At 46.2% G+C, this 19,699-nt stretch overlaps 1 protein-coding gene across 3 annotated transcripts in view; it reads right to left on the bottom strand.

Annotated features, from left to right (window-relative positions):
• Positions 1–19,699, bottom strand: part of DIP2A (disco interacting protein 2 homolog A) — a 79,464-nt gene that overhangs the window by 14,288 nt on the left and 45,477 nt on the right. For all 3 annotated transcript variants that reach the window (XM_079767051.1, XM_079767052.1, XM_079767053.1), the window contains 14 exons: positions 19,411–19,504; positions 18,135–18,254; positions 17,092–17,206; positions 15,794–15,933; positions 13,190–13,326; positions 12,637–12,717; positions 12,089–12,216; positions 9,377–9,491; positions 4,851–5,052; positions 3,387–3,496; positions 3,225–3,305; positions 2,983–3,106; positions 502–623; positions 222–333 (listed from right to left, as the gene is read on the bottom strand). In XM_079767051.1, the coding sequence (XP_079623177.1) occupies positions 222–333; positions 502–623; positions 2,983–3,106; positions 3,225–3,305; positions 3,387–3,496; positions 4,851–5,052; positions 9,377–9,491; positions 12,089–12,216; positions 12,637–12,717; positions 13,190–13,326; positions 15,794–15,933; positions 17,092–17,206; positions 18,135–18,254; positions 19,411–19,504 (1,681 nt within the window). The remainder of the gene's footprint in view (positions 1–221; positions 334–501; positions 624–2,982; positions 3,107–3,224; positions 3,306–3,386; positions 3,497–4,850; positions 5,053–9,376; positions 9,492–12,088; positions 12,217–12,636; positions 12,718–13,189; positions 13,327–15,793; positions 15,934–17,091; positions 17,207–18,134; positions 18,255–19,410; positions 19,505–19,699) is intronic.

Here is a 19,699-nt window from a genome sequence, read left to right as displayed (position 1 = left end):
ATGTCACCCTTCATCCTGTGTCCAACTTTAGTAGGTGGACACGGGCTCCTGGGAACCAGTCAGCAGGCTCCTTTTAGCAGCCTCCTCACCATTTACTTCCGCTGCTCTTATCTAATGTATTTTGGGTGACAACAACAATGCAATCCCTGCAACAATGAAAGGAAAGAGGGTTTGTCCTGGTGGGGACCCGTATGCACGCCAAAGGCGCTGAAGACACGTACCTGTGTCTAGAATGGTGGGCCAGGTCCGGACGTCTACAGTGGCTGCTGCTTCCTTGGACTTGAGCAGCCGCATGATGGCCTGCGTGGTGAGGACGCATGCAGACTTGCTGACCTGCAGAGCACAGGGATCAAAGGTGCAATGAGACATGAGGCCTGGGAGCAAACCCCTTTGTGGGGCCCTGAAGAAATAACCAGACCCTGGGAGGAGAGGAAACCCTTGGTCCGACCAGCACCCAGGCCCATGATCAGGTCTCCCTGTGGGGCCACCACACACACTCACCTCCACGATCATCTTGACAGTGGGAAGTGTGGTGGCGAGGTTCTGGGGATGTGGGGGCCGCACAGTGACAGGCACACAACCGCAGTATAGGCAGCCATAGAAGGCAGCAATGAGGTCCACCCCTGGGGAGACACGTGGTCAAAGGATCAGCGTGGGGTTGATTGCAGTGCAATGTGTCTAGTGCTATGGAACGGCGAAAAGGACACAGGAACACAATCTGTTTTACCTAGTAAAGCTGCTACTACCCCAACTAGTGAAACATTTATTGAACACAATGTTGTTAGGGAGGGACAGAAGCTATCTCTACTGCAGGTAGACTCCCCACAGACCCTGGAGGCCATGGAGGAGCGTGGGTGCAGCCTGGGCCTACTAGAACAGCAAGCTCTGACCACCATCCCTGTGAGCGAGGACCGCAAAGACCTTTGAGGGCTAAGTTGTCCACGAGAGAAGACACAAGAACATAGGAGCCAGAGCAGCACACAGAGACCCTGTACCTCCTTGCTGCGCATCTGCAGGGAGGTCCACACCCATGGGGACAGGCCAAGATGTCCCTGCATCGCTCTCAACCACACGGTGTAACACAGAACACCATACTGTTCCTTCATCTTTTCTTTATGTTTCAAATTCCCCATAATTTAACACTTATGGGGACTCATACTACATTTAAAACCCATTTTCTCCTCTTAAACTCAATCAAACTTGAGGACACCTGTGCCCCACACCCCGGATGCCTTTCTAGTTGCTGCCCTCAAGTCAGACAAGGCCCCCACCTGGCATCCTCAGGCTGTTTCAATTCCAGAGTCAAGATAAATATGCCACATTTAACCCAGTTTGTGGGTTTCACCAGATTACAAATCCCAAGACTCCACCAGTAACTAGGAATGTGACCACTGGGGCCAGGGGCAGCTCAGCATAGCAATTAGCAGGGGCTGAGCCCACCCACCAGGCCAGACCAGGCTGGTTCCAACAGCTATTGCTGCCATAGGACCACCCATCTGCTCTGTGCCTATCGGAGGATAAAGTGAGAGCCACACTGAGGGCCAGCACACAGCAGTTCCAACACATCTGAGCATTCTCACACCCAGCACAGTCACGCTGCCAACATGCCACAAACACATCATCAAACTGAACACAAAAAGGTATCAACCGGAACTCGTTTCATGAGCTAGCATAGCTCCTGCTGTCCCTGTAATCAACCCATCAGCAGGCAGGGCCCTCCAAGGCAGAGACGCAGCTAGAAGGGAAGGACACATTGAGGATGTAGAGACAAGATAAGGAACAAGAAGGAGAAAAGGCGACAGATGGCAATAAGATTGGGGAGAGGAAGGGACAGGGTCAGGAGACCTCAGAAAGCTGGCCACCACATGAGGTTACATTTCCACAAACTTATATAGACAGGCAGACAGCAGACATAAACCGTAATCGTCTATTTTAAAATGAACTAAAATACATTAAGAAGATGATATAAGAAATAAAATAACAGAAATCAGAATTAGAAAAAAATCAGAAATGAGGAAAGAACTAGAAATTATGAAAAATCATTTCAAAAAATGAAGATGAAAGTAGAAGGAGCACAAGAGCAAACAAAAACAACAGACAAAGCCTCAGTAACAGGAAGGGAGGGGACTGTTAAAACAAAAAGAAATTTAGTAAGAAACAGAAACATCTCAACAGAAAACGACTACTGAAGACAAAGATCTAACACATGAACAGAGGAGGATGACAGGAAGAAGATCAAAGCAAGGGAAGAGAAAAAATAGAAGAAAAAAGTGATTCTAGAAAACTTTCTTAAAGTTAAAAAAAAATGAAGCTGCCTATTTAAAAATACCTTCCTTATACATGAGATTATTGTCCCATAACAACTAATATCAAGACTACATCCTGGACTTTAACAAAAGGAAAAAAATCCTTTAGGCACCTGGACAAAAACAGCAAGAATGTCTAGCGATCAAACTATAAACAAATAGAAGAATGGCGACTCCAGAAGTCTGGACAGAGGCTACTTTTGGGAGGATAGAGGAGGCTGTGGTTGGGACAGGAAGGCAAAGGGACTTCTGGGTACTTGGCAAAGATCTATTTCTTGACTTGGCTGGTGGTGACAAGGGTGCTTGCTTTATAATAACAAAATGTAGGGGATAGACAGGGAAAGCAGATAAAAAGCAGAAAGATAATAAAGGCTATACTACTAAAAAAGTCTGAGTCTAATCACAACAGATTACAATTATTGACAAGGGAATACAGACGTATGAAGAAGCTAACTAACAACTAAGACCCAAGGTTAATCCTCAGAAGCTGGACTGTTATGATTGCAGTGGTGTAGGACTGCAGCCAGGAGCCCACCAGAGTCTCTGCAACAGTCCGTGGGAAAGGTGATCATGATAGCAGCACCACTGGGACTGTCCCATGAGAGAAGACCCAACAGATGTGGGTGTGTGTGGAGGAGGGACCCAGGTGAGTTTTGGGAGGTCTCAATGTGCTTACCTGGGGGGTAGACCAAAGCCACATGGTCCCCAATGCTCAGTCTTGCCTTCTCCATCAGAGCAGCAGCCACCCTTTCAGCCTTTCGGTGCAGCTGGACACAGGTTGCAGTGCTCGTCACCGTGCCCTAGGAAAGCCAACAGTGAGTCACACTGAACTGGGGAGCAGAGGGTTTGCCCACAGGTACCTCAGTATACACCGTGCATGCGCCACTGGCCCCCACAGGGCAGCCGAGCCAACCTCACCTTGGCATTCAGCAGCAAAAAGAGCGGGTGGTCGGGAGTGGTGTGGGCCCGCCACTGCAGCACATCGGGCAGGAACAGGAACTGCGCAGAGAGGCCAACTCAATCCTCCGCAGCCTCACAAGAGAGGTGCCCTCCTCACCCTCCCAGGCACTGGCCCGTTACCTTCCTGGCCTGGTCGCTATCTTCCAGGTGGGCCAGCTCCCGCCCGGAGGCCTGTGCAATTCTTTTCCCAGCAACCAGATTCCCAACAATCATGGAAGCTGGTCCAACCTCTAGAAAACAGGAAGATGCTGATGACTTCTACTGACATGTCACACTTTTTGATTTAGGTATTCAACTCTTCACTATGATATACACTGAATGGCCAGATTATTGTGATCTCTGAACACATAATAATCTGGCCACTCAGTGTATATATATATATTAGAGGCCCGGTGCATGAATTCGTGCATGAGTGGGGTCCGGCCAGCCTGGCCAGGGGGAGGGGACATGGACGGTTGGCCGGCCTGCCTGTTGGTCGAACTCCTGGTCGAGGGGACAATTTGCATATTAGCCTTTTATTATATAGGATATACATTGAGTGGCCAGATTATTATGCGTTCAGAGATCATAATAATCTGGCCACTCAGTGTAGGTGTTCAGGAAACCAGCTACAAGGTTTATGCTAAATGACAAATAAAATAGAATCTCTCTTTAAATATAAGCAATGTCAGACTGAGAAATTTACAATATGGCACATACCTGGGGGATATGATTTGATCTCAGCCACAGCTAAACTTTTAATTATTTCATTGTTTTACTGTATTTTATGTATAAAACAGGAAATTACACCTTCCTAATTAAATGTATTTTATTTAATGATATTTTAGTGTTCAATAATAATAAAAAAGCCAGCATTTACTAAAAATTAACATAACCAAAAGAATGAAGCACAGTATATAATAGTTAAACCAGGGAAGGAAAATTGAGTATTTGTTGAGACTTCCCAGGTCTCATCAACCTGTGGCTGTGGTGAGTCACAAGGTCGAGGGGCGGAGCAAGCATGCCCCTGTCCTGCCATGGCTTGGCGTGGCTGCCCACCGTGAGCACTGCAGTGACTGAAATAGGCTTTTTAAGCCCCCGAGCTCCAAGTCTGCTCTTGGGCAGGATTTCTACTCCCCAGAAGCCATTGCTTCGCCATCCAAAGCTAAGAGGCCAGGCCTGAATTTAGCCATTGAGATGGGTTCTAACAGGCTGGAGGAAGCCAAATGCTGGTGACGTAGTCAAGTTTTCTCCTATATGACTCAGTTCCAAGAAGAGAGAAGCTGGTGACTGGCCTGGTTTGCCACTCACTCTGACTCTTAACCCTTTGTATTCGCTTGCTTTTTTCTCAATTCCTTTATTCTACTCGGGATTTAATTTTTTAAATACCCCAGATTTTACAAAGCATGGCAGTAGAATAAAAAACTGGAGTTTCTTTTCATACAAACTTATTTATTTGGATTTTTTTATATTTCAAATTATTGATACATTCAAAGAGTAATTTTAATCTCGACATCCGAGTGCAAAAGGTTAACCCTAACTGGTTGCACCATTTAACCATGATTGTGGCCGCCACCCATTTTAAGGCTGTTATGCACAACTAACCTGGCTGTTTCTGGCGAGGTTTGGGAAGGTTGGTGACACAGGTGTGTGGACACATTAGCACATTGCACGGGTGCAGCATCCCCTCCAGAAAGCGCTGCTTGGCTTCAGAGACGTGAACCCCTCCAAGAGGAGCCTTGGGCAAGGTGTTGGCAGGAACCAGGGCCAGACAGTACACGCCCACCTGGTGGATGCTGTCAATGGCCTGGAAGGGAGGATACAGGACAGGAAGGACTTCTGAGACCCGACACACTGCATAGTGATGTTGGAGCACATGCTGACCAACTGAAGGCGGCTAGGAAGGCTGGGCACTGCACCGGGTGAGGACATTACAACCCAAAGGTCAAGAAGACAGAGTGACGTCAGGACATTTTGTTAAATGAGAAAACAAGATGGATGCCATGTACACTTTCTATCATTTAACACATGCGCGCACACACACACACACACACACCACACAAAATGTGTCTATATACATGTCCATAACCTGTAACCACTTACAGGCCAAAAGACATGTTAAATGACCTCCTATGGGAGGAGTGAACAAGCAAGGGCAGAAGCTGAACTCCTCTGAATATACTTTGCTTTCAGATTTTACTTTGGAACCACATTATTATTTTACATACAAAACACTAAAAACAACTGAAAGTAAAATAAAACAAATGAACTCAAGCAAACTAGAATCAGGTTGGTGGCACAGCCCCACAGAGAGTGTCTATTTAAAGTGACTTTAAACACGGTGACTTGATTAGTCTCCCCCAAGTGGATATGCCCTGTGGACAAAAAGAATTGAAAAAACATCTTCAGCTGCTCTCAAAAATCTCAGTTTTAGAGGCAGTGCACAGACTGCGGTTCTGTGACTACAGGGTGGGTGGAGTGGCCTAAGGTGAAGGAGGGATTCTGTTCGAGTCATTCAGTGTGGGAGAAAGATCAATAAATTAAGTAAAAATCCTTCAGTCTTGAATCGGAGTTAAAACCAGCCACATAAACTCATGATGTAGGTAATCTTGTAGACAAAGGGACATCATTTCCTACTCTGTCCACTGAAAAAAGCCCAGAAACAGTGACTAAGCCAGTAACATCAAGTGCCCAGATGGTGGTCCCAAATTCCATTTCCCCTGGAAGGCAGCTAGGGTCCCAGCCCCAACAGGTCTAGGACAGGAAAGGCGCCACCTCTCCAGGCAGCTGAGCCTTCTGTTCTCTAGTGTGGCCTCAAGAAGCAGGGGTGTTACGAAAGGCCTCACAAGCCAACCTGAAGAGGCCCTGACTGACCACTGAAAAATAACTATAATAATATGAAACACGTCCAGTATGTTTAAATCCATTAGTTCACAATGAAACAAATAAAATAAAACCCAGTGGACACTTTTACTTTTCTAGGAAACCAGCTCATTACTCTGAAATCAATCCCTGACCTTGTTTTCCTACATGGCCTGCCCTCCAAGTCCCCAGGGAATTCAATAGGACAGCACTCTTTCTAGAAGAAACTTCTAAAGCTGCTCCAGTGAATGATGAGAAGGAATAACAGCATCAAAGAAACATCACTGTGAAGTCCTAACACATCACTGGGTATAGGAGTGCTAAACAACCAGGCATCATGAACCACCTTCTATAAAGGATCATTGTCAGAAAACCAAATCGAGCATGGTCAAACTGTTAGATCTAATATCAACATGTAGCAATGATAGGACAGAGGAGCACATTAAATGATACTGCAGAGGTGCAGTCATTAGAATTCAGGCTAGCGAACATACTGGACAAACAACCTGTTTTTGTTAATAAACAAATTGCAAGAAAATGATGACAGAGGAGGAGTCTAAAGATTAAAAAAGACTTAAGGACCTGTTCCTGCCAAGTACAATTTTTTTTTTTACCCTCATTTTGATCCTGAGACCAACCAACAAACAAAACATTAATTGGGGAAATCTGAATCGTGAATAGATATTTAATTACATCAGCTATTACTGTTATGATAAAAACTCAACAAAGTGGGGATACAGAGAACATGCCTCAACAAAATAAAGGCCATACATGACAAGCCCATTGCCAACATCATATTCTTATAAGAAACAAGACAAGGATACCTATGCTTGTTATTAAACCTAGTATGAGAAGTCTTAGCCCAAGCAATCAGGCAAGAAAAAGAAGAGAAAAAAGAAATAAAAGACATCCAAATTGGAAAGCAAGAAGTAAAATTGTCAATTTGAAGATGCCATTATATTATATACACTAAATGCTAAAGACTCCATCAAAAAACAATTAGAAATATTAAACATATTCAGTCAAGTTTCAGGACACAAAAGTGATATACAAAAATCTGTTTCATCTTTATACACTAACTAGCGTTCCGTTGCAGGAAAAATCCTGCAATAGGGTTTCCTGCTGCACTCTACCCCGCCCCGCCTGCTCTCCTCCTTTCTCCCCCGCCCCGCCTTCTCCGCCAGCCCGCCTGCTTTTCTCCCTTCTCCCCCGGCCCTGCCTGGGCTCCTCCCTTCTCCCCCGCCCCGCCTTCTCCGCCAGCCCGCCTGCTTTTCTCCCTTCTCCCCCGCCCCACCTGCTCTCCTTCCTTCTCCCCCGGCCCCACCTGCTCTCCTTCCTTCTCCCCCGCCCCGCCTCCGCTCCTCCCTTCTCCTCCCCCCCGGCTTGCTTGCTTCTCTGCAGCTTTGCTCCCTTCTGCAGCTCTTGGCTTCTTTCTACGCTGTCTTGATATGCAAATTAACAGCCATCCTGGTTGGGGTAATTTGCATACTCATCCTGATTGGTTGGTGGGCGTGGCTTTGGCATAGTGAAGGTGCGGTCAATTTGCATATTTGTCTATTATTAGGTAGGATAATGAACTATCAAAAAGAGAAATTAAGAAACAATCCCATTTACAATTGTGTCAAAAAGAATAAGATACCTAGGAATAAACTAAGCCAAGGAGGTAAAAGACCTGTACACTGAAAACTATGATTGATTGATATATATTTGTTTGTTTAGAAATTTTGTACACAAGATTTATTTACAAGTCTTGTGCAGGCAGAAAAGTTCAAATGGTAGGTCCTTTCCACCTCTTGCCTGGACTATTAAATTAGCCTTGTTAATACTTTGTCTCCCCTCTGCCAGTCCCGCCACTCCTCAAAACACACTATACTAATCCTCCAGACTGGTTTCCCTTTGTCATGCTACTAACTTTAACTTTCCATGTTTCCCACTGTTGACAAATGGTGCACTTCTTAGTCTGGTGTTCAAGGTTCTCTACAATCTGAATCCAATCAACAGTTCCCAAAACTCGCTGTTCCATCCAATACTTCTGGATTTACAGCTCCCTAATCCCATGTACCTCTAAGCCACATTCTTTCCTGCCTGTCAAAATACTAGACCTGTAATCTGGTAGTGTGCATCTTTTTTAAAAATCAGCACAACCTTGGACCAGGTAACAGCACTTTTAGGAAAATTAAGTCAAACATTTAGATCATACACAAAGATTTTAGTTTCAAGAACTTTCATTTAGAACATTGAAAACTGGCAATTTAACCTAAATGCCCAACAATAGGGAACTTGTTAAGTTAGAGGACATTTATAAAACAAAATAGTGTAACCCCTTAAAATTAAAATGAATTACCTTGGATTTTTATGAATATTAAAATTTTAGGGATCATATATCAACTCATATTTCTAGAGTGTATGCAGTAAAACAAGTATGGAGGGTAGACATCAAGATATTCAAAGTGGGTTTTCTCTGGGTGATGGCTGACTAATGTTCTTCCACTTGCTTCCTCTAGCTTCTAAATTTAATATATTTTGCTCTACATAAAGAGGTGAAAATAAAGAGAAGCAAACTCATTTCCACGTTTCCAGGCCCAGTTTAAAACTATTTCCTTCCCCTGGCCTTTCCAGGGCTCTTCTCACTTCCTACAGCACAGGATGCTTCTTGCTATTAATTCCTGACCCGCACAACACCAGCAGTACATAGCCTATCTCTCGTATATGAACAAAAACTCCCTAAGAAAGAGCTGTTACACTGGATGTGGCTATTTCAGCCACCGTGCCAAGACCAGGCAGACCTCAGTTACCAAGAAACATGAGATGACGTCATCCGCTCACCTAGACCCTGGGGGTCAGCCCACTCTAAATCTAGGCGGTATTTTCATTTAAAACCATTCTAGCTGACAGCAACTTCATGGTGCTGCTATTAGATAATAAGGACACAGTAACCCTTGTACAGATTACAGTTTCAAATGCTATTTCCTCTTCCTCACAAATTGCGTGTTTATTTAGTGCCTACTGTGTGCCAGGCAGCACAGGGTGAAGAAAGGATCCTGGAAGCCCTGAATCTCAAACAAGTCATCCCCATGAGTAAGTGTGGGGCAACTGCACATCTGGCCTGCTCAGCACGGTTACAGAAATGTGAAGGTATTGCAAACACAGAGCGGGAGCAGGGACTCACCGCCTGCTCTGAAGGAATGAAATGGGGAATGCTGGGACAGGTGGACTCGCTTGAACCACACACCAACAGATAGGCAGAAGGAGTGTGCCTCCACACCCACCTGCAGCACGCGGCTCATCCACTGGAAGCTGTCCTCCTCGGAAGCATCCGGCCGCTGCTCGGCCACGAGCACAATCCGGTCGTCATGCAGTACTCTCACGGAGAACACAGCGATTCTGGGGGAGGACAAGGACAGAAATGACCATCCAGCAAAGGATGCCAGAAGGGGTGCAGACACCTCTTTTCTCTTGAAAGGACGATGCAGACGTGCTGGTTTAGAATCAATCGAACAGTGGGCTCTAAGAAGTAGCCAGTCTCTAATCTTCTTGTTGAGAATTTAAAAAGTAACCAGTCACTAATTTCCTCAGATATGACTGAAAATTCACCAAAACAGGGAGGACTCTGGTACAAATCAAAACCGTCAGGTGTTTTTCCTTAATTGTGATGTTAATAACATGATAAATTCTTTGTGCAAAAATCTTTGTCTATAAGTTCTATTTTTCATCTAACGGATTAAATCTATCTCTCACTGAATTAATCTGCTTGTGTTTACTGGACCTGTTTCTCCCATTTTACTTTAAGAATTTCAACATGTTTTCTCTGTATCGCCTTTTTCTTCTTTTAAACTTGAGATTATATACTTTTTCCTATAAGGCAAGATGCTGGTCTCTCCATAAAACCATCATGCATGTCTAAGGTTCTAATTTGGGGCCTTTATGGACATAACTTCTCATTCTCTCCTTTGACTAGTGTGCATACGTGTATATGTGTGCGTGTGCACACACACCTACACACATAGTTTTTTATACAACAAACTTTACCCTGTATTAAATTTTCCTTACTTTCTTTTTTTTTATTGATTTTAGAGAGAGGAAGTAGGGGGAGAGAGAGGGAGAAACACTGATGTGAGAAACATCGATTGGTTTCCTCCTGCATGTGCCCCAACCAGGGATCAAACCCACAACCTGGGTATGTGTGCTGATCAGTAATCGAACCTGCCACTTTTTGGTGCACAGGACAATGCTCCAACCAACTGAGCCACACCAGCCAGGGCAAATTTTCCTTACTTTCATACATTTTTGTAGCATTTCCTGAATATTTCTTAGTACCTCATCTGAAAGTATTTTCACAAAAAGGATCTTTTGGTAACCAAACTTCTAAAATTTACAGACCCATGAATATTTTTATTCCAACTGCACAATTAAGTGACAATTCGGAGAAATACAAAATCCAGGCTAAAAGTTCCTTTTAAAAACTTGAAAAACATTACTGCACTGTCATCCTCTTGCACCAGCCCCAGTACTCTCTGCCTGGTCCTGTGTCAGCTGAGGAGACATTGCCAAATCCGCCATGTGGGCCCTACTCAAGTCGAGAGCACTCCAGCCACCTGCTTTGAAATCACTCCCTCCTCCTCTTCCAAGTGTGATACCTGGATTGCCAGCCCTTCTTCTTTTCTTCTCCCCATCTCTTTTAATTTTTCTTTAAAACTTTCCATTTCTTTACCTCTAGAGTAGTTCCTCAATTTGACTTTCCAGCTTATCAATTCTTTCTCTAGCTGCATCTATCCTACTATTTATTCCATCTATTATGTTCTTTGTGTAAACAACTGTTATGGTTTCTTGATCTCATTTCATGTTATTAATATCACAGTGGCACACACATTCAATCAGTTATCGTTCTATTTCAAAATGATTGTGGTCCTCAAGCTCTTCCCTAATGGGCAGGCAGGCTATGCTGTCTACCTGCAGAGTAATCACCCCACACCCCAGCCTATCACCCAGGCTGGTACTGCATCATAGGGTACCTGCTCAGAACAGGGACTTTACTTCTAGGCACCGTCAGGTTCTGGTGGCCATGCAAGGAGTCAGTCTCTATAATCCACCCTAGGAGAGGTATGGGCTACCCTGATGTTACCCCATGGACACTTGTACCAGCAGTGTCCCTGGTTTCCACTGTGAGGACAGGTAGTGATGTTCTGGGACACTCTAGGCTGCATGCACCTACAGGACTGCCCTGCTGGTCTCTCCTGGGCAGTTATCCCACACCCATCATCTTTTCCTGGGGGAAGGCCAGCAGCCCATGCTGACCCACCATTTGGCAGAATTCGCTAATGATTTCTTTAAGGTATATTCAAAGGCAGGATCTGGCCAGGTTCACAGGCACCCTAGTTTGAATAATAAAAGCACTTCCTGAGAAGGATAAAAATTTTAAATACAGCCTGCTGGGTGGATCAACTAGGAGAAGGGCAAAGAGCTCAGGAGCTGGACAGGGCTTCCCCTCCTTTCCCCCAGCCACCGGGGCTAGGCCAGAGGTCCATTCATTTGCTCAATGGAGATGAGAATCTTTAAAGTCTTGCCTAACACTGATTCTATCCCAGGAGCAAGGTAGGGTTTCTGTATGTTTTGCTAAACTTTAGGAGAAAAGGAACTGGCCTCTGCTGGCTGCCGAGAACATGGTACTGGGTGTTCCAATTTACATCTGTGAGGTCATGCACATGGCTCCCTCTGTGGTGTTGGGGCTGGTCCCTGTGCCAGTTATACATTCAGATCATATTGTTTTAAAGGACAGCGTAAGCTCTGGGGACAGCACGGACAGTAACTCTGCTGTCCATGCTGCAAGTACCATCCTTTTCTTTTTGAGGTTTCTCTAATAAACAGGAATTTTTAGGTTCATTTGTTCAAATCATTGGGCTTTTTTCCACCGCAAACAGACTTCTCCAACCTTAAGTGGAAAAGGATCTAAAACCATAACACAGGGACCCGCAGCGCATCACCTGCCTCTGTAGACAAACTTCATGGGCTCCACCGCCAGCGCAGTGGCCACGATGTCATCCGCATTGTGTCTGCGAACTCCGACCACCATCAGCCCATCCAGCTTGCCCACAATGAAGACCAGGTTATCCTGAAGGCAAGGAAGCTGGTCAGGACTCAGGACACACAAGCAGGTCCTGTGAGTCAGGCCCTGCTACAAGGAGATGGGAGCACCATGTCCCTTACACGATGACAGGTGAAATTCGGGGCAAGGCAACTGTGGGAGGAAGGGGCCCTAAAGACCAGTGGGTTCAGATTGGGGCAAAGGGGAATTCAGGGACAGAGTTGGCAGGAGAAAGGTCAGAGATAGGAATACATTTGTGGGTGAAGTTTGTAAGGAATTCTGGGTGCTACAGGACATCGGCAGGGTTCCCAAACTTGGCACCCTGATGTTTTGGGCTGACGGTACTCTGTCCTGTGCACACTCTAGATGCCCACTATATACTGGCAGCATACCCTCCTGCGAGGTGAGCACCTGGAGGACCCTGGTGCTGGTGGTGTGACTACTCACAGGGCCGATGAAGCCCAGCAGCCCAGTCCTGGTGAAAGGCCTGTCCGAGACGGGTGCTCCTCCCGCAGTGACCGGGACAGTCTGCACAGAATGGAGAGGGGAACAGTCAGACTATGGTCCACAGATAATCAACCAACCGGCCAGGAGTCAGCAGGCAGGTGGGAGAGCTCAGCACTCACAGTGCCTGACAGCCAGGGCGTAGTTCCTCAGATAGGGCTGTCACCCATGTTTCCGAAGGGAAAGAGGCTACCCCAGGACCAGAGTCTCTGCTGGCTGAGGAGATCCTCCTCTGGCCCCTGTGCACAGCATGACCACAGGCTTTGTTCCTGCTTTATCCTCTCCTCCCACTGCTCCCAGTGCCTGGCCCAGAAAAGTGAGCACTCAGTGGGCTCTCCAGACACCCCAACAACTCTAGCATACAGAGCACTGGCTTGCCTGGGCAGCCTCAACTCCCTTGAGCTAACCCAGCAGAGCAGGTGCCAAGGAGGTCGGACCACCATCCACTGTGCCCCATGGATGCTCTCAGAACTTAACTTCAACATAAAGCACAAACCTCAAAGACATTCTTGGTGATCCCAAGTAGTCCGTAATACGCTGTGCCTGTAGCATTGGAGTCAACACATATTTCTCCAACCTCATCGGTTTTACAAAGATACGGGGCACCATCTATCTTCACAACACATATATTAGCTACAAAAAGAAAAAAAAGAAAAAAAAAAAAAAACCTCAAAAGCATAAATATATTGAAGTGGATCATCCACAAGGATGTATTTCTGCCATGTCTATAGCTATGGAAACAAAATATTACACATGTAGTATGTTCTTGCAACAAGCTTTCTGACAGGTGTCATACACATTCCATTTGCTCATGACTCTACATTTAATACACGTCAAGGTGAGGCGATGGAACAGTTCAGCGCGATCTCCCTGTGATAAGCAGACACACAGGCTCTGCATGACTCTCCTGCACCCACATGAGATGTCGGCTGACCTGGCTGCCAAAAGGCACCATCTTGCACGTTTGCTCAGAGGCTCGCTCCTGCTCCAAAGCCTGACGGACCCCACTTGTACCAGGGCTCATCCTGTCACGCAGGCCTCAGTGTGGCCCCTTCCCCAGCCCAATCACTCCTTTTCTGTTTTCACTAAGCAGCACACCTTCCTGATGCTCCTGCCTGCTGCCTGCCCCTCGGCACAGGGGACCTTGCCTGTGTGGTCACTGTGGCCCAGGCCCCCAGCCCTGCCACAGAGCAAGCATCCAGAAACAGCCTCCAACAGCAGAGCAAAATACACACCAGAACATGGAGTGGTCCATCAAACAAAACCCGGACACTCAGTATGAATTAAATAGCCTGGGCCTTGTCCTTCCTTCGGCCCTTCTTGAGTTTTTTTCCAAAGTATTCTCATCTTCAAAGATGTGAGCAAGGAAAGGTTACAGGAGGGCAACAGTCATTTAATTCCATTTGTGCACAAATCCGTCAAAGCCTCAGCAGAGAGAATGTTGAGGACATTCACTAAAGGAGGTGGCATTCACATATCTTGCTGGGCAGGTAGCCCTCAGCTCACACTCAAGACACTCACGTGATGACAGACACTCCAATTTAATACAAAAAGACACAAAAGGACAAAATCCACTTCATATCATGGTCAATGCAAACCCAGTAGGATTAACACAGTGGAAGTTGTACATCTGCTAAAAGCAAACACCATCAGCCCTCAACAAGTCAATCAATCTTCAACTGTTCTGGCTAACAGAGCCCACCTAGGGGAGCACTGTGCATACTCACACACCCAGGGGAAAACTGTGCATACAGTCCATCCTGGTCCATGTTTTACCAGTAAAAAACGAACATTACTATGAAAGTCCCTTATTTTTTCATTCGAAAAAATCACTAAGACTATATTTTACCAATATTTTAAAGAGTTACTGGGCTCTCCTCATAACTACTAAAAATATGTAAGATTCCCAATCTTTGTTCTTTGTAAAATGTTTTATCCTCATATTCAAGTTACTAAAGGACCAATTAATCCATATTTATGGTAAAATTATAAAAAGGAAAAATACATTTCATATTGTATTTTATTTCTAGTTATTTCTAGTTGAACTTCTAGTCTTGTTCTAAGAGTTCCAACTTTTCCACACATGCAGGGTCAGACATCCTTGCTATGGGCTCTCCCTCTGGAGTGCCCTGGCGCCAAGTTGAACAGCACATGCCCCTATGCACAGACGACCTGTGGAGACAGACCTGAAAACACAAGGACCAGGATGCTGAGCAGCCTGCAGACCCTGCAACCCAGATACAGCAGCACTGGGATAAGGGTGACTGACTGAAAGGTGAGAGCCTGCCTCTAGAAGTCACCAGGGTGGGTCAGGACAACTGCCCGTGAACCACAGAAGGGCCAGTATGGCGAGGAGGGTTCGAACTAGAGAAGTTGTGGGGTTGCTACAAGGAGGGGTAACCACAGAGCAGCAACAACAGAGCGCTCCCCCACTCACAACGGTCACCGGGGCCTCCTGAGCCTGGCTCTGCTCTAAATTTTCCATGTGAAACTGCACCAGCATCACGCCACGTGGCCTCGCCTGCAGAATAGCAGGAAGACAGCTCCATCACCCTCTCATCGCTGCACTGCCCGGGACGGCAGGGAAGCCTCCAACAACTTAGGAGTTAGTCAGGCCCATGGGGCCCTATGTGCAGGATAGCTCATCATGACCTTTCTGGAACCTACAGGAATTTCCGTGGACCTTAATTAAGGTCATACTCCTAACATACCCATACTTTCATGACTTATTGAAATAATCTATCAAGTTATTCAGACATCCTGGGCGCCTGGGGTTTATGCCTCCATATATGTGAAGTATGAAGGCTATGCCTCGCAGCAATGTGAGCTGTTGTCACCATTATCCCAAATACTGAAACTAGAAGTTTGAGTTCACAGCCATAAACACACCTTTATATTTTAGCTCAACTTTAAACTTAATACAAAAGAAAGCAAAAATACCTGGAAAATGTTATAAAATCCTAATTTACATGGAAAATCCATTTTAAGAAATCTTTTACTTGTGTGCTTCCAGATAACTCCTACAAAGCCTGGGGCTAGTATGACTCTTTGTCATGTTAATCAAACACTGGATAAGACACACTTCAGGTGCATCCCTTACCTCCAGGCATCACCTGACCAACGTCCTGAACAGTAAGGACTGACAACTTTTCTTCAGTATCAACTCTGATCACACCGTAACTAAGGCCGTTCATTGATAGCACAGCTTTTCTTGGAGGAGGTCCTCCCAGGTCAGGCGGCCTAGAAAACAAAACTAGATTAACTGACAAAGGATAGAGTTCTTGAAGAGACCTATGGCCTACCTTGCCTGCAAGACCATGTTACGCCCCAGGCTCTGCTCTGAATCATACTGTAACCTCGAACCCCGACACGGCAGCACTAGGATAAGGACTGCGTGTGGCAGACTGCATTCCTAAAGTTGCCACCACCTTTCCACCCCATGCTTTCCTCTGCAGTGGGGCCCAACACTTCTCCCTTCATCTGGTGGGCCTGTGATGATGGTGGAAGTGATGCTAAGTGACTTTCAAAGGAGGTCATAAATGGATTCAGCTTCCACCTGTTTGTCTTGGGAAACTCACTGGGAGCCTTGGGCACAGCCAGGAAAGCAGAATGACACATGTGAGGAAGCCCAGGGCAGTCCACTCCAGGGACCAGCAGGAGAGGCCCTGAGACTGCACACAGGAAGTCATGTCTGCCGCTCCCCCAACCCTAATCCAGTCCAGAGAGCACCCAACTGCAAGGCAGCACCGAAGTCCCGACCATAGCAAGTATGAGAGATATAATAACTGACTGTTGCTGTTCTAAGCCACCAAGTTTGGGAGTAATTTGCCATGCAGCATTAGTAAATGCAACACTAAAAACAAAGGTCAATATTTTTCCCAGGAAGAAAAAACTACACTGACAAGCAAAACTGTTCACCACAGAACAAAGAAATAAAGACTACTTCATGGTTTGTGAAGGATAAAGATGTTATTCTTATGCTGTTATCATTAACATTTAGGATTACTTAACGCCTGCACATAAAAGCACACACTATTTATGGACATATGAACATACATAAATGATACAGGACCATAACTGACACTAATTTTCTAACAATGGAGTTGAAAACTCCATTGCCCTCTACCCTAGGATGGTGCCGGAGCAGCTGCAGACCAACAGCCACAGGGCAGGCAAGAGATGACCCAGGCAGGAAAAGTTGACCATAGGCACACCTCTACCCTAGGATGGCACTGGGGCACCCATTAGTGCTCAAACAGCTTGGGAAACTGGCACAGGATGGGGCACTACTTCATGATGGCTACTGCTCAGAAACAAATTAACAGCATTTGATACCGCAGGTAATTCAGGAGTAAGAATAAAAATTAAGTCTCTACAAAACACAACCAATTAAGTTACCTGCGGATGGCAACCGTCAGTGCCTCAGGAGAACTGGCACAAGGACAGATTACTTCCGGCCTCAGGCCTCTAGACTGGAAGACGTTGAGGAAGGCATCACAGGAAGATATGGACCCTGCATGAAACAAAGTGGGACATGAGAATAACTGTAAGGCTGATGGGTACGGGGGAGCAGCAGAGAAGTGAGCAGCACCCAGGTGTTTTAGAGACCGGATGTAGTGACCCTGCTGAGCTCATGTGTAGATGGAGGGAACGAGAGGCTTTGGGGTGCTAGGTTAAGTGATCTCCCAAGCAACAAGGTACCCAGGAGCACAGGTACACAGGGGTGTTAGGGCCTCACTGGACAGCAGACTAGGTAACAGGCCAGACTCTGGTCAATGGCTCTGTGCTGCAACGTTCCACTGAGGCTCCCCAGAAGACACTTTGTGGTAGGCCCTGGATGGCCCCCAACAAGCAGTCACGCTCAGGTCCTACAGAGTCTGGGGTGTACAGCAGCACACTAGAGGAGTTCTCATTGGGAGGACGTGCAGTGGCTGAGACAGTGGGGGTGAGATACAAGGCCAAAGGGCAGGGGCTTCATGAGGCTCCCAACCTGTACCTATGTTCTGGTCAATGCTTAAGAAATATGACTCATTTTTTAAAAATATTTTTTTATTGATCTGAGAGAGGAAGGGAGAGACAGAAACATCAATGATGAGAGAGAACCATTGATCAGCTAACTCCAACACACACACCCCCACACACACTGGGGATCAAGCCCACAACCCGGGCACATGCCCGACCGGGAATTAAACCGCAAACTCCTGTTTCATAAGTTGACACTCAACCACTGAGCCATGCCAGCCGGGCAGAAATATGACTCTTTAAGGCATGTACCTTCTCTCAACTGTATTAAAATCACCTCCAAATTTAGTGGCCAAAAAACATGCATGAGATATAACAATGGGTCACCAACAAGAAGTGACATGTTAGAGACAGTTACAATACACTCACTTTCACTGTCTGGGGCACCAGGCTCCAGCCCTGGTCAGGAGGTTACTCACATGGGTTAGCGCCGTCAGCCACGATCAGCATACGCAGTGAGCTGAGGCTGACGTCCCGCTGACCTCGCTGAGCCAGGAGAGACCAGTGCATGTCACGGGACTTCACCAGTGCTGTCTGGGCTGCAAGGAAACACAGACGTGAAGGCGGCACTCCCACATCAGCCTGACCCACATGCAGTGTTTGCTGCCAGTGCAGTACACATGTAGGATCACAGACATGCATTCTATGTTTCAGGCCACACATACTCTGCAGCTATGTCTCATTCACAGTTTAACTCACCCTAACCTGTTTTACTTAAAATCAAACATAAACTCGAATCCATTTTCCACTGTGAATTTCTCTCAGAAGCTCTATCTTGTTCTTTCCACACCTGCCTATTCTGTCTCATCCAACCCTCCCCCAAGCTGCTTAGGCATGCAACCGTGTGGCCAGAGAAGCCTCAGGGATACGAGGGCTGTGAGCAGATAGACTCAGCCCTCAACCCTGGCCATGCTGATGGAGAGTAACCACCAACCCTGAAACCAGCTTCAATCTTCCTCAGTAAAACAGGATAAAACAGGATAAACAGAGACAGCTACTCCCTCTAGGCTGCCCTGTCTCATGTCTCATGTCCACATTCAGTAACTGGCAGTACCGTCGGCACAAGTAGACAAGTAAAGAGGGTACCCAGGATTAGTCAGTCTTAACAAAGACCCTAGGCCCAGACTCAGAAGATAGTGAAGGTGCCCTCAAGCTCCCCCAGAGCAGAGCCACAGAAATGCCTGGAGTGACTCCAAGGGTGACTGACTGAATGTGGAGGACAGGGCAAGGTCCCACGGGCAGCCCCATCATTCGTGGACGGCTTCATCTGAATAAACAGCTTTGTTGCTGGTGGCTTGAAAAGCCCTAACTTCATATTAAAACCATCTCAAATACTAAGAATTGATGTGATTGTAAGGAAAATTTCAAAAGAATAACATTAGGGTCCTATGGTCCTTACAGAAAAGAGTTGTCACTGAACAGTTCTCCACCAGGGCCTTGCATATACCCAGGCCTTGCAAACCCAGGTCAGGCTTTGCACACACAGGTCACAACAGCTTACAGCCAGCACTGGTGAGTCAGGACCACCACAGACGAGCCTAAGACCTGGTCATGGCGCATGCTGGCCGTCAGGGCTCCTCAGCCCCCATCTACAGTTTTGCATGTTGGCTTTATTTTTTTCTTAATCACCAAAGATTAATTCAAAGAGACTTCATTAGTGCAGGATGAATCAAGAAATGATGCGAATTCCCTTACCTTTATACAAACATACTTTTTGAATCCAGGAGAGCGGGTTCACCTTCATCAGTGCATACGGGATGCTGATCACGTGCATCTTGTTCATGACACTCTGTGAAAGACACAGGTGCTCAGGGCAGGCCTCACTCCGCATCCAGACTACAGAGCTCTACACCATGCCGAAGCGACAAAGGTAACACCAGTGCTCACAACACTATTTCAGGTCAGATATACTGGTCAGGTGAATCAGCAGAACTAAGGATTAATTATATCACATAAAAATTAGGGTTTGGGGTCATGTATTGAT

This window comes from Cnephaeus nilssonii (assembly GCF_951640355.1).
Source record: "Cnephaeus nilssonii genome assembly, chromosome: 3".
NCBI classification, from domain to species: Eukaryota; Metazoa; Chordata; class Mammalia; order Chiroptera; family Vespertilionidae; genus Cnephaeus; species Cnephaeus nilssonii.
Note: the sequence above shows the minus strand (reverse complement) of the source record. Positions and strands in the feature narration are given on the sequence as shown.